This window comes from Malaclemys terrapin, chromosome 2, assembly GCF_027887155.1.
Source record: "Malaclemys terrapin pileata isolate rMalTer1 chromosome 2, rMalTer1.hap1, whole genome shotgun sequence".
Classification (NCBI taxonomy): Eukaryota; Metazoa; Chordata; order Testudines; family Emydidae; genus Malaclemys; species Malaclemys terrapin.
In genome coordinates, this window is record NC_071506.1 from 147,435,157 (window position 1) to 147,456,972 (window position 21,816).

At 39.7% G+C, this 21,816-nt stretch overlaps 1 protein-coding gene across 2 annotated transcripts in view; it reads left to right on the forward strand.

The window, feature by feature from the left end:
* The window catches only part of CDH12 (cadherin 12), an 864,422-nt gene that overhangs the window by 638,062 nt on the left and 204,544 nt on the right, over positions 1-21,816 (forward strand). For both annotated transcript variants that reach the window (XM_054020329.1, XM_054020330.1), the window contains one exon: positions 3,226-3,641. In XM_054020329.1, the coding sequence (XP_053876304.1) occupies positions 3,411-3,641 (231 nt within the window). In that variant the 5' untranslated portion in view covers positions 3,226-3,410. The remainder of the gene's footprint in view (positions 1-3,225; positions 3,642-21,816) is intronic.

The following is a 21,816-nucleotide window of genomic DNA, read 5'->3' on the forward strand; positions in this document are numbered from 1 at the left end:
ATATTGAGAGCATATGCAGAGCTATAGTACAATGAAATCCTTTCTTATGGCTGGTGTCAATAGAAGACAACAAATAAAAAGTAGGTTGGAAGTTTGAGAGAATATTAAAGTTTGATAATCAATCATTTTCCTTTGTTACCGAAGAATATTCAGTTCTGGAGACCTAAAAGAGAAATGTCTTGCATAAATTTTGAAAGTATCTTTATTAAAACCAATTGTTTGGGTCAGGCTTGTGCCTTTTTTTCCCCCGTACTGCAAATATCAAACTTTAATCCTTTCTGAAAATAAAGATCAAGCAGTCACTTTAACTAAATACATTTTCACTGCACTTTAATATCCAATTTTATTAATATCTGTGCCTGTCTTGTTTGCTCTTTAAGTCTTGCAATGAGTCCAGTGTGGTGATGGTTTTGGGGGAAGGGAAGAAGAGAAAATATCCTTTATGATTAGGATATGTAGGTTTTTTTTACTTTCTTTTATTCTCAAAGCTTGTTACATTTCCCTAACCTCCCAATTATGTGTCTTTTATATTGAGAATTGAGCCTATATCTAAGAATATGTCTACACTACCCACAAGATCGGCGGGTAGCGATCGATCCAGAGGGGTCGCTTTATCATGTCTAGTCTAGATGTGATAAATCGATCCCCGAGTGCTCTCCCATCAACTCCTGTACTCCACTGCCACGAGAGGCCCAGGAGGAGTCGATGGGGGAGTGGCAGCAGTCGACTCACTGCGGTGAAGGCACCATGGTAAATTGATCTAAGTACGTCGACTTCAGCTATGTTATTCACGTAGCTGAAGTTGTGTAACTTAGATCGATTTCCCCTTCTCCCCCCCAGTGTAGACCAGGCCTAAGAAATAATAACTGCATCATGATTACTGAAAAGAATCACATTATGCACAAGGAAAAATAACTGTTAACATTGTTCGTACATGAGAAAATATATCCAGTAAGGTAGCTTGCAGTATCTTCTTTACTAAAGGCCATGTTGCAGCATTGTTTATTTTATTTTATTTACTTATTTCTTAAGCAGAAGTCTTCACTGAAATCAGTGAAGACTTCTGCTTAAAAATTAATGGCACACTATGGCCCTAACAGTGGTAAATTCCATGGTGATATAAATTTCATTTTGTTTGTTTTAAGATTTAAAATGAGCCTCTCTTAAACCCTGGAAGAAATTTACAGCATGCTTGAGAAACTGCATTTTGCCTTAGAACATCATACATAGAACTTTTGAACAACCTATCTTTGCTGTCCACAAGATCTCCATCGGAGTCTCAGCCTTGCTGGTATTGTAAATACATGATGGTTGAAGGTGTAATTTAGGGAGAAAACAACTCTGCTTCCCTGCCATGAAAATAAGCAGTGTCCCATATAAAATAGAATGATTGCCTTTGCTGGCCATCAGCAGCACACAATGAAGAAGGAGCAGTCATATCAGCCCAGGATGGAGAGATGCCAAACAGACATACTTGGGCCCCATAAAAATGGCAAGGGACTAGTCCTGACAATTACACCAGCATAGCATCATCATCATAGCAAGAAACATTTGCTGCCTATGAATACTTAGCTGTGCAGAAAATTCACTTTCTCTGAGCGTTTTTTCAAGCATACTTCAGTTGCTTGAATGTTCGTGGAAATCCAACACAATGGGGCTGTGTGCAGACAGGTTGTGACGTTTACCTAATTCCAAAATCCAGAGTTAGTGCATTGACTCCAGTGCAGATTCTGTGGATTTTCACCAGTGAAATTGAGAACCTCATTTCATCTGTTGAGACCTGAGTTCACTTACAAGAGAGCTATCTTTTGTTGGGGATGGTATGGCATGAGTTAAAATGTATGGGTCTGACCCAAAGCCAAATGAAGTCAATGGGAATTTTTAGATGGACTTTAATAGGCTTTGGATCAGACCATATGTAGGTGATGTGGGTGCTAATTTTCACCATTTATATCCCACTGAATTTAGTGCAAAGACTTCTACGGTAGCTGTGCTCAGACTTTCGTTGGGCTGAATTTGATCCATTTTTTAAAAAAATATTGTAACTGCTTATTTTGCATCCTTCTACCATTGCCATTTTACTAACTACTGAAAATGAATCAAAGAATTTCATAAATACAAAAATAATAGAGAGGGAGAAAGAACACCACTGTAATTACACTGGCTGGAAAACACAACATTTTTTTCATCAGTCATATGAAATATTCTACACTGGGGTTCACAGTTTAATGTGTTTAATATGACTCACTGAGACAAGCACACAGTCAGACAATATGATTTTTCATTGTTGGCATCTGGCTGCTACAAGGGTCACTACAATTGTAATAGCTCCCTTGATATGATAGTTCTGTCTCAGCCACATAGTTACTGTGTTGATTTATTTTTTAATCTGTAGGTTTGGTATATGTCAGTGTAAATGTGTATCAGTGTCTTGCATTACCAATTTTGTGTGTGTGTGTGTAGCTTTGCAGTTTTCCCCATTTGCTGCTCTTTTGCTGTTTTCCCCCTAGTATTATTATTATTTATTATTTATTTATTATTATTTTATTTTATTATGGTAGCAGCTAAGGACCCAGCCCACTCCTGAACTTCAACATCCCTGCCATTTAACACTAGGCCTCTCCTGATAAGAGACCGCCAATCATGACACCATGCATTCTGAATCAGTGGTTTTATTTTATTCTGCTATATTGGCATAGTTTTCTTTTCATCCTTTTTAGTTCCTGTGGAATTCACACACTTTCATCTCTCTGAGAATAAGGTTCAATGCAAAGCTGTCTGTGTATAGTTCCAGTTATGGTAAGAAAGGGGGAATGTTTCCAAGGCTTATGTTTTGTGGCAGAGATTAAAAAAAGTACAGAATCCCACGTCTTCATAATTTGGTACACTATACGTCAGTATTTTCTGCATGAATCAAGAGTAAATATATTAGAAATTGCTGAGGTGTAACAAATGTATTTGATAACTAGGACAAAAAGAGCACTTGTCTTCAGACAGATACAAAAGTAATACTAAACAGAGTAACAGTGAACCATTCCTACAGTTACTGTGCAGGATCCTACAGCAACTCAATGCTATCAGCAAAATAGTACTAGTTTTTTAAACTCCGCTTCCTGATCCTCTCTCTCTCTGTGTCTCAGGAAACTAACTAGGTGTGAGAATTTTGATGAACACTTCAATGTAATTTTACATAATTTAATGTTGCCATGTAAATCTCTTTTATAGGTCCCTTTAGATGGAATTTAATGTGGCAAAAACCTTGTCATCAGAAGGATTAATGTCTGCATTAGCATTTCCGCAATAAAATCTGAAGCTAAGTGGTGGAGGCCACAGACACCTCAAACCTGGATTCTACAGCTCTACATTAAGTGCTGGAGTTTTTATTACTTGCTGTAGGGAAGCCTTTGCCAATGCTTACAAGGAACTGTTTATCCCTGCTTCTCTGGGTCCTGTTTGATGGAGGTCTCCTAACACCACTGCATCCACAACTACAACAGACTTTAGAAGCACGGCCGAGAGAAAATGTTGTCACAATGCCAGGGAGGAGGTCATCCGCCCAGCGGGTCAAACGAGGCTGGGTATGGAATCAGTTTTTTGTGCTGGAGGAATACATGGGCTCTGAACCCCAGTATGTGGGAAAGGTAATTTTTTTACTTTTTCTTTAAATGCTGAAGTGACACACAGATAGTAATATAAGCTATAAATGTGTACGTTTTAGACAGGATGAATTTTCTCCATCCTTCCCTCCCCCTCCCAACTCCCATAAAGTTAAACTGAGTCTTCTGGTGTTATACTTTGTGTATCTGGTGGATCATACAAAATAGGAATGCAAAACTGTGTTCAAATTAAATTGAAATTTAGAAAGTCCCTCACTTTTCCTGCAGCTTAAAAATAAATAAATGAATGAATAAATAAATAAATAACCCATATTTTGGTGTTTCGTACATGTCGCCATGTAAGAAAAGAGAACAACAAAGCTATTAATAATGCAGTTTACATACTGTATAGGGATCAGATCTTCAGCTGGTGTAAATTATCATAGCTCCATTTGTTTCTGTGCAGTTATGTTGATTTATATCAGCTGAAAATTAGACCCTATTTGTTAGAATACTAATGTACAAACAACTCCCCACCCCAGCATATAATTAATGTGGATATCAATTTTCTTTTTATCCACAGATTTATAACCTTTACTATCCATGTTCACATTGGACTAATTTTCTTATCCCTTGCTTTGGAGATAAAATAAATCTGGGAATTCTGAAACATTTTGGTGTAGTATGTATAACTAAACCTAGTAGGATCTATTATATTGCTGTTCATTGTTAGAATTAGATGTAAGATCAATTTCAGGGGTTGGATTTGGACCTGCCATTCTAGGGCCCAGGGACAAGCATACTGCCACTTGATCCATACTTAGGTACTGTATATTTAGACTGTCATTTCTGTGTTTTGGTACCATTACTCACATTAGTTTTTGGCAAACAATTGTTTTTGGTCTGTTAAGGACAAATCATATTATGGTACCATATGCTTCACTTTCTGATCATTTCTACTGTTGCCATGCATGTCTGACAGGTGGACAGGTTGCCTCATAACACATGATTCAAACAAATATACCAATCTAATGCAGCTCTTGTTGTGTGTGTGTGTGTGCGCGCACACATGTATGAGCGCGCGTACGCTCAGACACACATACACAATATTAGGGCTGCATTACAAGATAATGTGTGTTTGAACCATGACTCTGTGTGTGTGTGTGTGTGTGTGTGTGTGTGTTACACTGATCATTATTTCTTCTGTGGTGCATGAATAAGTTGGCAACCAGTTGGGTGGGGTGGGGGCAACGGTGAGAAAAGTGTCTTCAGAAATGAAAGATAAGACACAACCTAAAGTATTAGGCAGTCAATGTTCAGAGTTGCACAGAGGTTGGAGGAGTAGTTAACAGCTCCAATTAAGTTTTAGTAGGATACGTCAAAATCTGTATGATGCACTGGAAATTGTCCGAGTGATGTTTTACCTAATTAATATTTTTCCTCTCTTCTGTTATGCATAAATTCTACTTTGACCACAGGACTTTACTCACTGGAAGTCAGAGGCAAATGATTCGTTCCTTGGGCACTCAAAACTGCCACTGAAATGAGTGTTGGAGTTTTGCTTGCAGCAGAAATGCAGCATCATGCATTGATTCTCAGCTTATTATCATAGAGATTTTTTTCCCATCATTGTTTTAAATTTAAATGGTTCTGACTATGTTGGGAATGAATACCATATTCTAACTGTAACCTGAATGATATTTACAACAACTTCACTTCTCTACCATTCCTGCCCCAAGCAAACCCCTCAGAACCAGAGAAAGAAGAATAGAAGACTCCATAAAATCCAATAGGGACTTTGGTTTGCCAATCTAAAGTGGAATGTGTTCAAATATTATAGCTTTGGGCATTAATAAAATCCTAAAATAAAGATAGATAAAATTTTGAAACGCAAAATATATATAATGAGGACAAAACACAAAAGGTAACATGGTGAACCTATTTACCACCCTCCTCCCCCGAGCCCCGCAAAAGCAAACTAATATGTTGATAAAATTTGGTCCTTGATGCTGTGTCTGAGATTTACTGTACCTATAGTTCCTGAAGTCATGCAGTGTTTAGTGACATCAGGAAAAGGTGCTCACACACTGTAGTGATCAGAGTGGTATACAGACATGGATAGATAGACAACGTAGCTTTATATCTTATTGTATTCTGTATTAGGTTTTTCAAATTACTTTAGGATTGTTTATTTGAGATTGAAACAGGATTTGTCAAACAAGCATCCAATCAAAGTAGTTGAAAAATCCTGATATACTAGTGCTGCTGATCTGACACAAGCCTGACCTTCTGAGCACACGAAGGTGGGAAACACTGTATCTCCTCCCCCTTTTTAAAATGTAAGTAAATAATAAAAGTGATCATCAAATTTGCTACAGTTGTACATTATAGTTTCTCGTAAAACCTTGCAATGGGATTTCCTCTCTAGCATCTTCTATATAGGACAGAGGAAGGGATGAATTAAATCACATCATCTCCCGTGGTACAGGATTGCTAAGCTTTCCTCTGTCACATCACACAGAGATGCTAACATAGCACCACCATGGCTCATAGGTCTTTATGATCTTATGTAAGATGATTGGCTAATAATTCTGGGCAATTTTAGACTGACAAAGGGATACCTGGGTCATATTAGGCTTGCATGAACAATGGGTAACATTTGTGCATCTTTACTTGTCAAACCAAAAGAACCATTATGGTTAAGGAGCAATATTGGTCATGAGTAGGATTTACAGATTAACTAGGCCTGTCTTTAATTCTGAAGTCTTTTTTTTTAACTGATTCAAGTTGCTGGAAAGAGGAGTTCTTTATCACACATAGGTGTATGGATATAATTGCACTTTAAGATAAGTAATATTGATGCATCTTCAGTACTTAGTGTACACTTTAAGGAAATGTGCCCCTAGTGTGCCACTTCTACCTAGAAGATAAAAATAAAATATGAAGGATCTGCTCGTGGAACACACAATAATTGAGAAAAGGTAATGAATGCCTCATTAACATTGAGGCAGAAAACACAGATCTGATTCCAGGACATGAAATCTGTTTGAGCTGATCATGTATTGAAACAATGTATGGTTCTACTTTATGCTTATTATCAATTACCTCTGTGAGGCAGAGTTTTATCCATCATAAGCATTTATCTCCAAATTTATATACACCTCTACCCTAATATAATGCAACCCAATATAACAGGGGTTCACATACAATGCGGTAAAGCAGCGCTCCGGCAGATCAGCATGTCAGCTCCCAGCCATGGTGCTCTGCTTCCCACCGCCGGTGAGTGTGGGGAGGTTGGGGAAAGGATGCCCCCCATACTCACCGGCGGTGGGAAGTGGAGCGCCGTGGCTGGGAGCTGGAGGAGTGGAACTGGCTGGGGCTGGGCTGCTCCACTTCTCGCCACTGCCGGTGAGTGCCCGTCAGGGGGCGGGTGTGTGTGGATAGGGGTCGAGGGGCTTGGGTAGGGGGTGGGGTCCTGGGGGTGATTAGGGATGGGAGTCTCTGGAGGGGGCAGTCAGGGGACAAGGAGCAGTGGGGCCAAAGCAAGTTCGATATAACTCTGTCTCATCTATAGCATGGTAAGATTTTTTGGCTCCGGAGGACCGTGTTATATCAGGGTAGATGTGTGTGTGTGTGTGTGTGTGTGTGCACTCTAGCGGGCCGGGCCAGTTTATTTACCTTGTGACGCAGCAGGTTCAGACGATCGCAGCCCCCACTGGCTGCGGTTCGCCATTCTGGGCCAATGGGGGCAGTGGGAAGACGCGTCCAGCACATCCCTCGCCCGCGCCGCTTCCCGCCACCCCAATTGGCCTGGGACGAACCGCAGTGATTGGGGGCCACGATCGGCCGAATCTGCCGCGTCAGCAGGTAAATAAACTGGCCCGGCCCGCTAGGGTGCTTACCCTGGCGAGCCGCCTGCCGAACGTTGCTGACCGCTGGTGTGTGTGTGTGTGTGTGTGTGTGTGTATGTGTATGTGTATATATATATATATATATATATAAAAAAATTAATAGCTCTATCCTAGATATACAGCTATTTACTTACTGATTTATTTATTTATTTATATGTTTATATAAAACTGAAAGTATATCTTCAATTGAAAGTATAGTAAATTATAAATATAATCTCCAACTGAAAGTATAGTAAATAGAGTAAATATCTAGAACAGTAATTTAACCTTTTGAATACTAGCAAGGGATGCACACCCAATTGGGAAGAGGATATTCACAGACATTTCCCCACTGGATGATATGAAACTTCTATTGGAGAGACAAGGTGGGTGGGGTAGTATCTTTTATTGGACCAACTTTCTGTTGGTGAGAGAGACAAGCTTTTAAGCCACACAAAGCTCTTCTTCAAGTCTGGGAAAGGTACTCTCAGCATCACAGCAAAATGCAGCAGATTTTTAGTAGAAGTACTTACAATATATGCTAAGGGACCATTCAAGTTAGAGTGGCCCGATAACACCTCTGCAGTCATAAGACAAAAAGAGGGGGTTAGTGCATTAAAGATTGTTGTAATATGCCATGCATCCAGTGCCATGTTCAGTCCATGATTTTATGTGTCTAGCAGAATAATGAGTTTAAGCTCCCAGGCTCATCTTTTGAAAGTGTTGTGCAGGCCTCCTTTAAGGATGAGGACTCTTAGGTCAGACAGAGAGTGATCGCTTTGTGAAAAGTGTTCGCCCACAGGTGATGGGGTGTTTTTGTCTTTTATCATTTTCCTGTGTGAGTTCATTCAATATCATAGTGATTCTCTAGTTTCACCCACATAACTGTTATTGGGGCATGTAGAGCACTGGATGAGGTTGTTGTGATAGGTATGTGTAGGATCCATGAATCTTGAAAAGCGTGTTGAGGGGGGCTGTTGATCATTGTGGCAGTGGAGATATATCTCAGGTTTTGCATGTGGTGCACAAATGAGTTCCTAAATATTTTCGAAAATCCAATGTTTGCTTTATTTGTAATGATTCTTTAGCATCAAATTAAAGCTGTATATTTGGGAAGCAATTCTTGACTTAGCACTACTTTATTCAGAGTAACAGCCGTGTTAGTCTGTATCCGCAAAAAGAAGAACAGGAGAAGAAGAAGTGGGCTGTAGTCCACGAAAGCTTATGCTCTAATAAATTTGTTAGTCTCTAAGGTGCCACAAGTACTCCTGTTCTTCTTTTCACTACTTTATTATATCTTGAAGGTGTTATTAAGTGTATTGGAATGTCCAGGATTTTTCATGTGGCATGTAATACTATATTTTGTGCTTGGAATTACAGCTTTTGTATCTTTTTCTTCCAGCCAGGATAACAGGACAATTCTCTGATAGGTGCACTGTTGGTTATATTGTTTATTATAGAACTGCAGCACTAACAATATCTCTGTAATTTATAAATAAAGGTTTAATGTGCTTATTAAATCAGCTGCCAATTTCACTAAACATTTACTGATGACTACTTAATTTTAGAAGCCACCTGGAACAGAATGGAAGAGATTTACAGCAGTAATGTCAGATATTATCAGCCAAAACTCTCAATCCAGTTTATGTTAGTTTTCAGGAGACTATCTTAAAAAAGTGTCAGGTTGCATTTCAAAAGATAGTTGTAGAAACTGATGGGGATTAGGCTAGTTCACATTTAGAGAACCTGAAATAGTGCTTAAAGTTGACACATTCAAAGCTGTCCGTAAAGAATTCTCTTGACAACACACTTTGGCCATTGTAAATGGAACAGTAAATCAAAGTTTCAGAAATCCTGTGTCTGCATATTGGACAGCAGTGAGGGAGCACAGTAAGAATCTGCCAGATATATAGGCAAGAGACTCATGGAAGTCTCTATAGCAGTTCTAGATTAAAATGCAAATATTGTGTCCAGTACTGTCCTGAGTTCTATTTGTGCAAATCAGGGGGATTTTTGCATGCTTATTGGATTGTAGAAATGAATCAATTTCATTTGTTGTCCTTGATGTCACTTTCCCGGCATCCTTAGGCATTAAAAATCACATAAACATTATATATGTGTATGTGTGTGTATATATATATATATATATATATATATATATATATATATATATATATATATATATATATATATATATATATATATATATATATAATGTTTGTGATTTTTAATGCCTCAAGATGCGGAAAAGTGACATCAAGCACAGCAAATGAAATTGATTTATTTCCGTGTGTATGTGTGTGTGTGTATATATAAAAACACAAAGGGCAAGATTCTCTCCTCAGACCTCTGTTTGGCACAGAAGGGTGAGGTATATGCGGGGACCCTGATCCTCAGGACTAGCTCTAGCCCCAACACAATTTAAAGCTGCTAGCAGGCCTTGGATATAAGGTTCTTAATGGTCCTTATGCCATTGCAGGATAGGTGTAATACCGTATTGCTCCACTATGCCCTCTCTGCATTCAGTCATGCCCCTGCTGTTCCCTCTATGCCAGCGTGGGAAGGCAGATGTCCACACCAGGGAGCCATTAGGGAAATTATCTTTATGGTTCCTGATAAACTGGCCAACAAACATGAAATATGAACACTGGACCACACACACTCTTAATGGGAAATGAGTTGTTGGCATCAGCCCATTTCATGATGGACAATATCAATATTACAAAAATCACCAGCATGTTTGGCGCCTGTGTTGGCAGGCTCAGAAGAGATACCAAGGACAGAATGTCCCAGGAGAGTGAACTGCCCTTTCTCACACAGGCTGATGCCTCCAAAACAAAATTGGATGATGGGGACGCATAGGGAAGGAAACTTGAACGGCATGTGCTATAGTTCTCCTCTAGATAAACAGAAGACTTCTAGTTCTGGGGCACTTAATCTGACACTGTTTACAAACACTACATTCACTTGAAGGAAATAAAACAATACAATTAAAAGGAAGATAAGTCCATATGTATATTTTGAAACCATATTGCCCTTTAAACAAAAAACTTAGTCTAAATCTTTATTGAGGCATGTGCCTTGGCTAATCTGATTTTCTTTTAAATTATATGTGTAATAGATTTCTATTGTTGAGCAATACCATGGTAACATTTCATTTGCCAGCTGTCACACAGCTTTTGTGCTAGCACATCTGATTCAAAACTCACAAATGAGAACAGGCTACTGAAAAAAGAAATAGGAAGAGCTCTCTGTATCATTCCCATTAGTCATTCATATGATGTCACTTTCAAGGAGATAGAAGAGATGATGTTCCATGGACTATTGCTTATGACATATGTTAATTCAGTCCCTTGAGAAGGACATCCCAGTTACTCACTTGTTGGATATAAAGAATTGTGGGCAAATTGCATTTAAAGTTAAATGAACAGCTTCAGACAGCAGTAGTTCTATTAATAATCTATTCAGCATGTTTTCTAACCCCACCAGAAACTCTCACGGCCATTTTCAACCCTCTGGATGAAATTTCCCACAAATTTCAGTGGGAGATGAACCAATGTACTGGAGGTTAAAATTGGGACTCTTGTTTGGTAGTTTAGATGCTTCTGTTCAAATAGAGTATGTCTACACAGCAGCCAGGCTGTGATTTACATCTCATGTACACATACCCATGCTAGCTGAAATCTAGCTAGATTGCTAAAAATAGAGGTGAGGTCAAGACAATGAGGGTTTTAGAAACAAGTACATTCCCAGGAGGCCAGGGGAATTGTGCAGCCCACACTGAAGCCAATGACACCACATCCTCACTGCTATTTTTAGTGAGCTAACTAGAGGTCAGCGCTGGTATGTCTACAGAAGCTGCAAACCACACCTCCAATTACGTTTAGATAAACCCTTAATCAGTGATGTTCTTTCTTAGCTATATGCCTCTTGTGGGTATTGTTGTGATGATTGCTTTGTTCCTAACACATATACTTTCTTTTAAGAATATATGAGACATTAATAATACTTAGCACTTTTAATCTTCAAAGGGCTTTACAAAAAATCAGGTAATTCTCACAATGTCTCTGTGAAGTTCACTAGCAGAGCAGCAGTGTCCCAGTTTTAGATATGGGAAAATTGGGGAAGAGAGGTTAAGTGGCTTGCTCGAGATCACAGAGGGAATCAGCACTGGGATTAGAACTCATGTGACTATGCTCAGACCATTTGACCTCACATCTCTCCTTTAATATTAAGTAGTGAAAAATGGAGGATTTTGAAAGTTTTGCACCCTGTTCATTGCATAAAGTACACAAGACTCACAATATATTTGACAGATGCACATGAAATTGTGGAATGGAATTTTGTAAAGTAGAGCTGTAGAAATACATAAACTCCCAGTAGCAACGTAAATTTGCTTTTAATATTTCCCTTTGTAAGTTTATCTTTTGTATGAATTTTATAAAATGGAGTATCACTGAAACATGTTGTAAAGGATTGTGATTTAAATATAGCACACTTATTGCTGTTGTTGATCTAGTGGATTTGCTTCTTTAAAACTTGATATCAGGCAGTTTATGTGGAAAATTAGAAACCCAGGTATTTATCACAGCAACAGCTTCTGCCTGTGATTTTTATATTGCTAAGAATTACATAAAATATGTGGTGATCAAACAAACCAGATGAAACCTTCATTTTAATTTGTTTCAGGAAAGGACAAAAAAGTGGATTTATGATGAGAGGGAGACCTAGTTGGAATAGGAGGACAAACTCTTTGAGTTGGGACACACTTTATGATAGAGGTAAAGGGGGCTGATCAATGATCATTCCTCACACACTAAGGAGGTCACAAAAGAGAGAGGTTATGGTTGTGAGACATCAGCAATCAGTGGTGATATGGAATTCAGTCAGAGGTAGAGTGTGTTGTGACTGTGAGGACTATTCAGTGGTTTCCCTGCTTAGTGGCAACAGATCTCATGAGACATCTAGACACAAACTACTAGATGGTGATGAGGATAAGCCCGTGGTTGTGATCTAAGGATGTGTAGGACAGAGTTCATGGAAGCTAAATGTAGATGACTAGAAAAAGGGCTATTTGTGTCTGTAGTAGGTTTCCCTAAAATGCTTCTGTTTGTACATGCAGGTTCAGACAGATGTGGGATTGTCAGAAGCACAATGAATGGATGAAAAGTTGGCGTGAAGGAGAAGGATTTAAAACCACTTGGGAACTTTGTGGATCAATAAGAGTGTATGCATAAGGGATGGGCTCTAATTTAACCAAAGTGGAACATGAATGCTGGCAGAGATGATTTGCAAGGTCTGAAGGGGATTTTAATCTAGATGCTGAGGAAAAGCTGACAGATATTGAGGAACACTCAGGTTAGACATAGACATCTGGTAATCCAAAAATAACTCTGTGTCCAATAGAGGATTAAAACAGAAATTATATCAGAACTGAAGGAGGAACAGGTTGAGATCACGAAATTAAATTCTGGAAAACCAAAAGATTTCAGGCTAGGGAGATAAAAATAGTTAGCTAAAAATAAAAATGAATAAATGTCCCACAATCCCTAGATCAATGCAAGAATCTTATAAGTAAAAACTAGGGTTTCTTGAAATAGAAGGTGGTCATAACATAATAGGCATTACTGAAACATGGTGAGATGATACAAATCAATGGGATACCATAATACTGCCCTGAAAACTATACCTAAAAGATTTAATAGAAGCTAGTGAGATGCAATTCAGAATAGACCATACAGTAGAATTTTTATACATACAAATCCAAAGTAATAAGAATTGAGACATACTACTAATGTTATTCTGCTGGCCTCAGTATCACCAAAGGATACTGAGTGCACAATGTTGTGGAGCCACAACTCAAACATCCCATTTTATATGAAGTTCAGTGGTAAAGTTCATCTTAATGTCTTAGCTTTAATCTAAGCTTGGAGATCAACAGCTCTCACTGTTACATGAGTGTTTGAAGCGTGAGAGCCTTTGGGTTGGCATGCCAACTGCTCAAAACATCTTCTCTCAACACCTCACTCAGTAAACTGGCTCCCATATAACATCAAGTCACATTCAAAGTCTCAGTTTTAATCTCCAACACCCTTTTTGGAATTGCCCAAGATACTTTGTAGACTACTGTTCTTTACATGGCGAGGGCCTCTCTCATCAGCTATTTTCATCAGGTACAACAAAACTGTTGATGTCAAGGGTGAAATTTGTAAGAAGCAGAGACAGAAGTGGGGAAAGAAAACTGTCAAAACAAAAATTGCCCTGATTGCTTTCATGCTACTAGGAAGGCAATTAGGCCACTGGCTGATTATGATGATATTCTTTGTAAGAGATAGGTGAGGTACAAGAGCATATATGGATAGATGATTGAATCAGAAGGAAATGGACACGTTTGAACTTGAAATGAAATTACATGTAGTTTTAATTGTTAGTTTCTAGTTTAAATTTTAATTTCCTCTGGACTAAGGTACAGCAACCTAAATTCACAAAAACACGAATAAAAGGATCTTGTTTTTGATTGTGTGGCTGTACTAGAAAATGGGAACAGGGCAGTAAAGGAACAGGATGAAAACAGAATAATATGAGATGAGATTTTGAAGAAAAACCCTAAAGAATAAAAGATAATTATACTGAACAGAAGCAGAAATTGCAGCAGTAGAAAGGTGCAGCGGGGGCTACAGAAATGGCATTAATGGAAATAAGGGGTGAAATCCTGACCCTGTTGAAGTCAATAGGAGTTTTGCCATTGACTTCAATAGAGCCAGGATTCCAACAGAAACACTATGCTACCAAATCTCCCTGGCTTCCATTTCTGCATACCACTTGCCATGGGATTTATAATTTGTAATCTATCTTAATTTCTTACCTTGCTTCAGCTATTTACTGGTGCCATTGCTGGTAGTGATAAAGTTTCTAACTAGTACAGCAAGCATAATTTTGAATGGCAGTTTGGATTAATCTGTCATCAGCACTTACTGTTAGTTTGCTACTTACTGTGGTTTGTTTCGATTCTTCTTAGTTTATTGGTTTTAATTATATGGATTGCTGTCACTCAAAATAAATACAAAAGATTTATTTTGCTGAGGGCATCAAAAGTGGAAAGGGGCAGAACTAGCCTCTCACACAATACATGATATCTCCACATGCTCCATGCTGTATTATTGTTTGGTTTAACCATGTATTTGGTAAAATAGTTCTCTCTCCTAGTTTATTGTATGGAGTTGCTATGGCCCTTAAGCTTCGGTAGGCTGAAGTCTAAATGGTGTCTCAGTGGTGCAGGGCAACATATGTGATTAGTGGATGACCAGGGTGTTTCTGTGGTGTTTGCCGAGTGATAGTCATCATCAACCAATGACTTGAGGTGTATCCGTGCTACCCACAGAGCCACTGAGGGCATAAGAACCACCATCAGTTCATTCTCAGACAACTGCCTGCTGAGCAGTCACTGCTGCTTCTGGCTACAAGGAGCAGCAGCTCAATAGTATGATCTAGTCTGGTCTAGTGGAGAAAGTACAGAATTGAGAGAAAGGGACTTCTATATTCTAATCCTAAATCTAATACTCATTTCTATGCTGGCCTTTTTCAGCCAGCTGACAGCTTTTTTGCCTCAATTTCATCACATGTAAATTGAAGATATTATTTAATGATTCTGAATCGGGAGTTGTGATAAATTAGCTAATGTTTGTAGAGAATTGTTGCAGTCACAAGGATGCATACACACTATTGCCAACCTGAGAGATCAAAAATGATGAATCAGACCTTCAAAAATAAAGATTAGCCCCCAAAAAATGAGATTTAAAAAAAAATGCCTAAAAGCATTATTTGATCTTTTGACTTTTTAATCCCCTCTGCCTCTCTGTGTGTGTGTGTGTGTGTGTGTGTGTGTGTGTGTGTGTGTGTGTGTGTGTGTGTGTGTGTGTGTGATGATGATTTCAGGTTGAAAGATCTACTTTTAATGCACACCTCTCTCTCTCTCGCTCACTAGTCAGATGGAGACTCCATAGACACATAGACTTTAAGGTCAGAAAGGAATTGTGATCATCTAGTCTGACCTCCTGCACATTGCAGGCCACAGACCCTCTCTCATCCACTCCTGTAATAGACCCTTAACTACTGGATGACTTATTGAAGTCCTCAAATCATAGTTTAAAGACTTCAAGTTACAGAGAATCCACCATTCACATTAGTTTAAACCTGCAAGTGATCCATATTCCATGTTGCAGAGGAAGGTGGAAAAAAGTCCAGGGTCTCTGCCCATCTGACCCCAGAAGAAAATTCCATCCTGACCCCAAGCATGGTGATTATTTAGCTCCTGAGCAGGTGGGCAAGATGCAGCAGGCAGATACCTGGGAAAGAATTCTCTGTAATATCTCAGAGCCCTTCACATCTAGTGTCCCATCTCCGGCTGCCTGGCATTTGCCAATGGGCCACATGCCATGTAGGCTTTTCCCCTTTTTTAGAGGTGAGAAGAGAGTAACTGCCATCCGTTTCCTATTGCTGTCTTTACCCAGCAGCAACACTTTGTCTCCTGATATCCCAGAGGACTTCTCTACCATTGATCCAGAAGCACCTCTTCCCCAGCTCCCCCATCCTGCCTCCCTCTGTCCCAGTGCTTCTCAAATCCTAACATCTGCCCCCTTCCAGCCACTCACTAGGACTGCTGCAAGGGGATCAAAGTCTTTCACATGTATTAAGCCCCTGGGGCCTGAACAACATCCAGCCAGTGCCCCAACCCTGTGATGCTAGGCATGCTCACAGAACCCAGGCCTCCTATTTGGCATCCCCTTCTGATAGCTGGACCTGGTGCCCAACCACCTAACACCTCTGAATGCCATGATGACCCTTCAGACTCCCTTGTACTTAAACATACCCTTCCCAGAACTCCACTGAAAGGTGTGAAGCTCCCGGTTTACAGTTTAGCACTCTCAGGGGCAAACAGCAGTTGTGAAGAAGTTAACTCATGTTCACACCCTTGGCAAAGAGTCTAACATGTTAATGCTCTTTTATTTAATCATGTAAAGCACAGAAGAGTACAGATCATATAAAACAATAAATACTATACATGTTCCTGCTTCAGTTCCTTCACCACTCCAGGGCATTCTTTGGGCTGGGGTCAGAGTCCCTTGGTTTGTCCAGACTCCTCCTTCAGTGCATGGCTTGTGGGCTGCATCATGTGTGGCTGAATTTTCCTCATTGATTGGGGGGAAATGGCCCTTGAGCAAAACAGCTTCTGCCCTTTTAAATCTTTTTAGGCCCACTCTGTCAGATGATACCCTTCCCAGCTTCATCACATGAGCACAAACCCCTTCCAGGTGACATCATTGCCAAGGTGACCTCCCCCACTGTTAAACCAATTCCCCTGAGTAGGGACCAGACTTTTGTCTCTAGTGAATAGATTTCAAATGTTTGGGGACTTGGTCAGTTGCCCTCTATTGTTGTTCTTTTTTCACCAGCCTTTGGAATCTCAACCCAACATGGATACAAATAGACCAGAGGCAAGACAAAAGGGTCCACATTCAAAATGGAGTTTTCAGCCTGACACAGCCCCATAGGGTTCATAATCTTACACAGAATTCATATATTGAAACAAGGAAAGAAGAAATGGGACCGCTAAACACTGAGGATGGGTGGAGATTAAAGATAATCTCGGCATGGTCGAAGAAATGAACTAATACTTTGCCTATATTTTTAATAAAGGAAACAAAGAGTTTAGGGGTAGTGGCAGGATGGCTAATGGAAATGAGGATATGGAAGTAGAAATTACCACTTCTGAAGTGGAAGTCAAACACAAACAGCTTAATGGGACTAAACTGGGGGTCCCAGATAATCTCCTCCAAGAATATGAAAGGAACTGGCACATGAAATTGCACACCCAATAGCAAGGATTTTTAATTAATCTGTAAACTTGGAGGGTTGTGCTCTATGACTGGAGAATTGCTAATATCGAACCTATTTTAAGAAAAAGGGGAAAACGTGATCTGGGAAACTACAGATTTCTTAGTTTGATCCCAATGTATGCAAGATCTTAGAACAAATTTTGAAAGAGAAAATAGTTAAGGACATAGAGGTATATGGTAGTTGGGATAAAATGAAATATGGTTTTACAAAAGGTAGATCACTTTATTTGATAAGATAATTGATTTTTTAGACAAAGAAAATGCAGTAGATCTAATCTATCTGGATTTCAGGAAGGCATTCGATACAATTCCATGTAGGAAATTATTAGTTAAATTGGAGAAGATGGGGATTTATATGAAAATTTAAAATGGATAAGGAACTGGTTAAAGGGGTGACTACAATGGGTCATGATGAAAGTTGAACTATCAGGATGGAGAGAGGTTACTAGTGGAGTTTTTCAGGGATTGGTCTTGGGACCAAAGATATAACATTTTTATTAATGACTCTGGTACAAAAAATGGTCTGTGCTAATAAAATTTGTGGATGACACAAAGTTTGGAGGTATTGCCAATATGGAGGAGGACTGGAATTTCATACAAGAAAATCTGGATGACCTTGAAAACAGGAGTAATAGAAATGGGATGAAGTTTAATAGTGTGAAGTCATGCGCTGTAGAACTAACAAATATACATTTTGCTATAAGCTGGGGACTTATCAGTTGGAAGTGACAGAGGACAAGAAAAATGAGGGTGGGTTCATTAGTTAATCAGTGGTATGACCCACCAATGTGATGTGGCTGTCAAAAAGGTTAATGCAATCTTAGGATGCATCAGGCAAGGTATTTCTAGTAGAGATAGGGAAATATTAGTACAATTATACAAGGCGCTGGTGAGACCTCATCAGGAATACTGTGTGCAATTCTGGTCTCCCATGTGTAAGAAAGATTAATTCAAAATGGAACGGGTGCAGAGAAGTGATTTCTCCTCATCAGAGGAATGGGAAACCTATTTTATGAGAGGAGATCCTTAAAAGCTTGGCTTGTTTAGTCTAACCAAACAAAGGCTGATTAAAGATCTGATTGCTCTCGATATATATATCAGGGAGGGAGAGGAATTACTTAAATTAAACTCCAGTGTTGACATAAGAAAAAATGGATATAAATTGGCACTCAACAAGTTTAGGCTTGAAATTAGATGAAAGTTCTACCCATCAGAGGAGTAAAGTTCTGGAGCCTGGAAGCCTTCTAAGGGAAACAATGGGGGCAAAAAACCCTAACTGGCTTCAAGAGTGAGCTTGATAAGTTTGTGGAGGAAATGGTATGTTGAAACTGCCTTAAATGGCATGTAGCCGTTCATTGACTGCTGGTTCCAAATATCTCCCTGGACAGTGATGGAACAATAAATGGGGAGGACTCTGAATTACTAAAGAGAATTCCTTCCTAGGTGTCTGGATGTTCGGTCTTGCCGAAATGCTCAGGGTTCAACTGACCACCATATTTGCAATCAGAAAGGAATTTTCCACTGGGTCCGATTGGCAGACACTTTGTGGGGTGGGGAGGTTTGCCTTCCTCTGCAACCTGAGGCACTGGTCAATTGCAGATTCAAACTAGTGTAAAGGGTGGATTCTCTGTAACTTGAAGTCTTTAAACTATGATTTGAGACTTCAGTAACTCATCCAGAGGTTATGGATCTATTATATGAGTAGGTGAACAAGGTTCTATGGCCTGCAATGTGTGGGAGGTCAGACTAAATGATCAAAATTGTCCCTTCTGGCATTAATGTCCCTGAATATATTAATCTATTGTACAGAAAGATTCCAATATCAATACACCAAGTCACACCACAATGAGTTCCAAGATTCCCTATTTTTCTGCCCTTCCCTGCCCCAGGAATCTCTCCTAAAGAGTCATACATGAAGTCAGAGCTCAGTGGCAGGGCAGATCAGGGTCTTTAGTCCTGAGGATCTCATGCAAGATATGTCCACATGCCTAGCCCTGAACATTTTGTGAACAGTGGAGCTTCTCTTATCATTGCAACACTCCTCCTGCCTCCTAAATCCCATGGTTTGCAATCAGTTTGTGAAAGCAGGCAAAACTGCACCACTGCCCTACCCTTGCTGCTTAGAGGAGATACCCCTTATCCCCCACTGGTGGAGCTGCCGTCCCCCATCCCCACCACTGTCCTCTGCCTCCCTCTTAGCTTCTCTCCTTCCTCCACATTCCACTGCAACCTTTAAATCTGCCGTCTGCTCCCACAGTGCCCTCTGCTCCTCTTCACTCTCCCCATATACCTTTCACAGTGCCTCATCTCTGCTGCTCCCCACAGACCCTATATCTTCTCCAGCCCCCTGAACCACAGAGTAGCAGCCATAAGCCATTTTGTCTGTGGGCTGCTTCAATCTCATTGAAAACAGTGGGATGTGACAGCCAATTTTAAGGCTAGCCTTGCTCCTACAAGAAGACAGTCTATAGGGAAATGGCAGCCGTCTTGATGACTTCAGACTTATTGCTAGTCATAGGAGATGGTGACCATTTTGAATAAGAGAAAATTCATGAATTGGCAGTCTTTCATCATGTTTTCATGAGACCAATTTAAAAAAAAACCCACAGAATTGCTAGAGTAGTGATAAAATAATGAAAGTTGGCAATATTGCCCACACTACCCTCCTGTGACTAGTGGCTTACTGGCACCACACCAACAAAGTAAAGAATTGGCCATTGGAAAATGTTTTGCATGTTGGCAATTAAGTGATAGAATCCAGCACAGTTATAAAAATAAGATAATTACTAGTATTAATAGTAAGTTGGCTCTGCTTATCCTCCACTAGATGTCTGATGGTCATCTCTGTTAAGAAAAAAAAAGTCAGAAATGTTTGGCAATGCTCCCACAAAATCATGTGGTTGACTTTATAAAATCCTGAGGCCAGCCCTATGTATAGAAGTATGATCAAGATAGGAGTCATTTAAGTTTTGAATTGAAATTTTTTTACCCAAGAATTATCCTACATACTCAAAATTCTTAACTATGATTATGGATTCCACAGTATTTCCCTATACCTAGAACAGGACATTTTCCTGTACTTAGAATGTAAATAACTGCAGTATCTCAGATAACACAATGTGGCAACTGTTTGGTAAATGCTGAATCTTTAATAGTGAGACTGTAGTACACTGTGCAGCTTAATGAAGTGTTAAGTGAGTCTACATCTACACTACCAGCATTACAGCTTCAGTGCTGCAGTTATGCTGCTTTAGCACTGGTGGTACAGACAATTGATACAGTGATGGAAATAGTTTTTCTGTCACTGTAATAAAAGCACAACCTTGAGACATGATAGGCAGGTCGACAGAAGAATTATTCTATCAACCTAGTAGTGGCTATGTCAGGACTCAGATCGTTTTAATTACATGTCAAGGATATGAATTTTTTACATGCCTGAGTGACGTCGATAGGTCAATCAAAGTTTGAGGTGTAGACCAGGCCTGAGTGTCAGATAAATGCTATTTGCTTTGTCAAGAGACAATTGGCCATATCCTATAAGGTCCTGAGTACTACCTGTGGGAGAACTGTGATGAATGTAGGGGGTTCTATCAAGTTCTGACTTGTGGATGATTTTATGAGATTGTATCATGAAATTATTGTGTCATGGAAAGTCTATATGTATGTGAAGCAATCCATAAATTAGCTAGAGACAATGGTGAGCATCTATTAAAACACACACACACACACATATCTTGGGACAATGGTTCTGCTCTAGCTGGCAGAAGATACTTCCTACTTGTGTCTGGAAGGAAGGGGGTTTTGCAATTAATGGAAAGTTACCAGGAGAACAAAAGGAGCAAGACACCCAAACAGGAATCTATACAGAGACTCACGTGGGGGAAGAGGGGAGGAAACTGGGAGTGAGAGCCATCTTGTACCAGAGTAAGATGGAATAAAGGCTGCTGCAGGGGCAGGATAGGCAATGTGGTGAATACCCTTCCTGCTTACCTGGTTGATGGAACCTTTAAAGGAAGGATGAGCTAGTGAGGGACATTGGATTTAGAATGTTTTATTGTTTTGTGTGATCTGTAATAGCCTGTGCTTTTCATGATTAAGTATAAAGAACTTAAAGTCGATAGACTGAACAAAGTGTGTGTTTGTGTGTTGACTGCTTCACAACTATTGATTGACCCTGATGGAAATAAACTGCAAATCAGAAGCTTCACACCTTTTGGATGGTGTTCTGGGAGTGGGGTATGTTTAAGTACTGGTGAGCCAGAGGGGTCAGGGCTGTGCCCAGAGGGGCTATGTGGTTGAACAGCGGGTTTCAACACTCAGAAAGGAGGTTCCAGACAGAAGGTCTGCCCCCTAAATACTCTGAGATTGGGATAGTGGCTGGACTCTGTTCAGAAGCTTAACACACCTCAAGGGATCCAGAGCACAGAGGCTTGG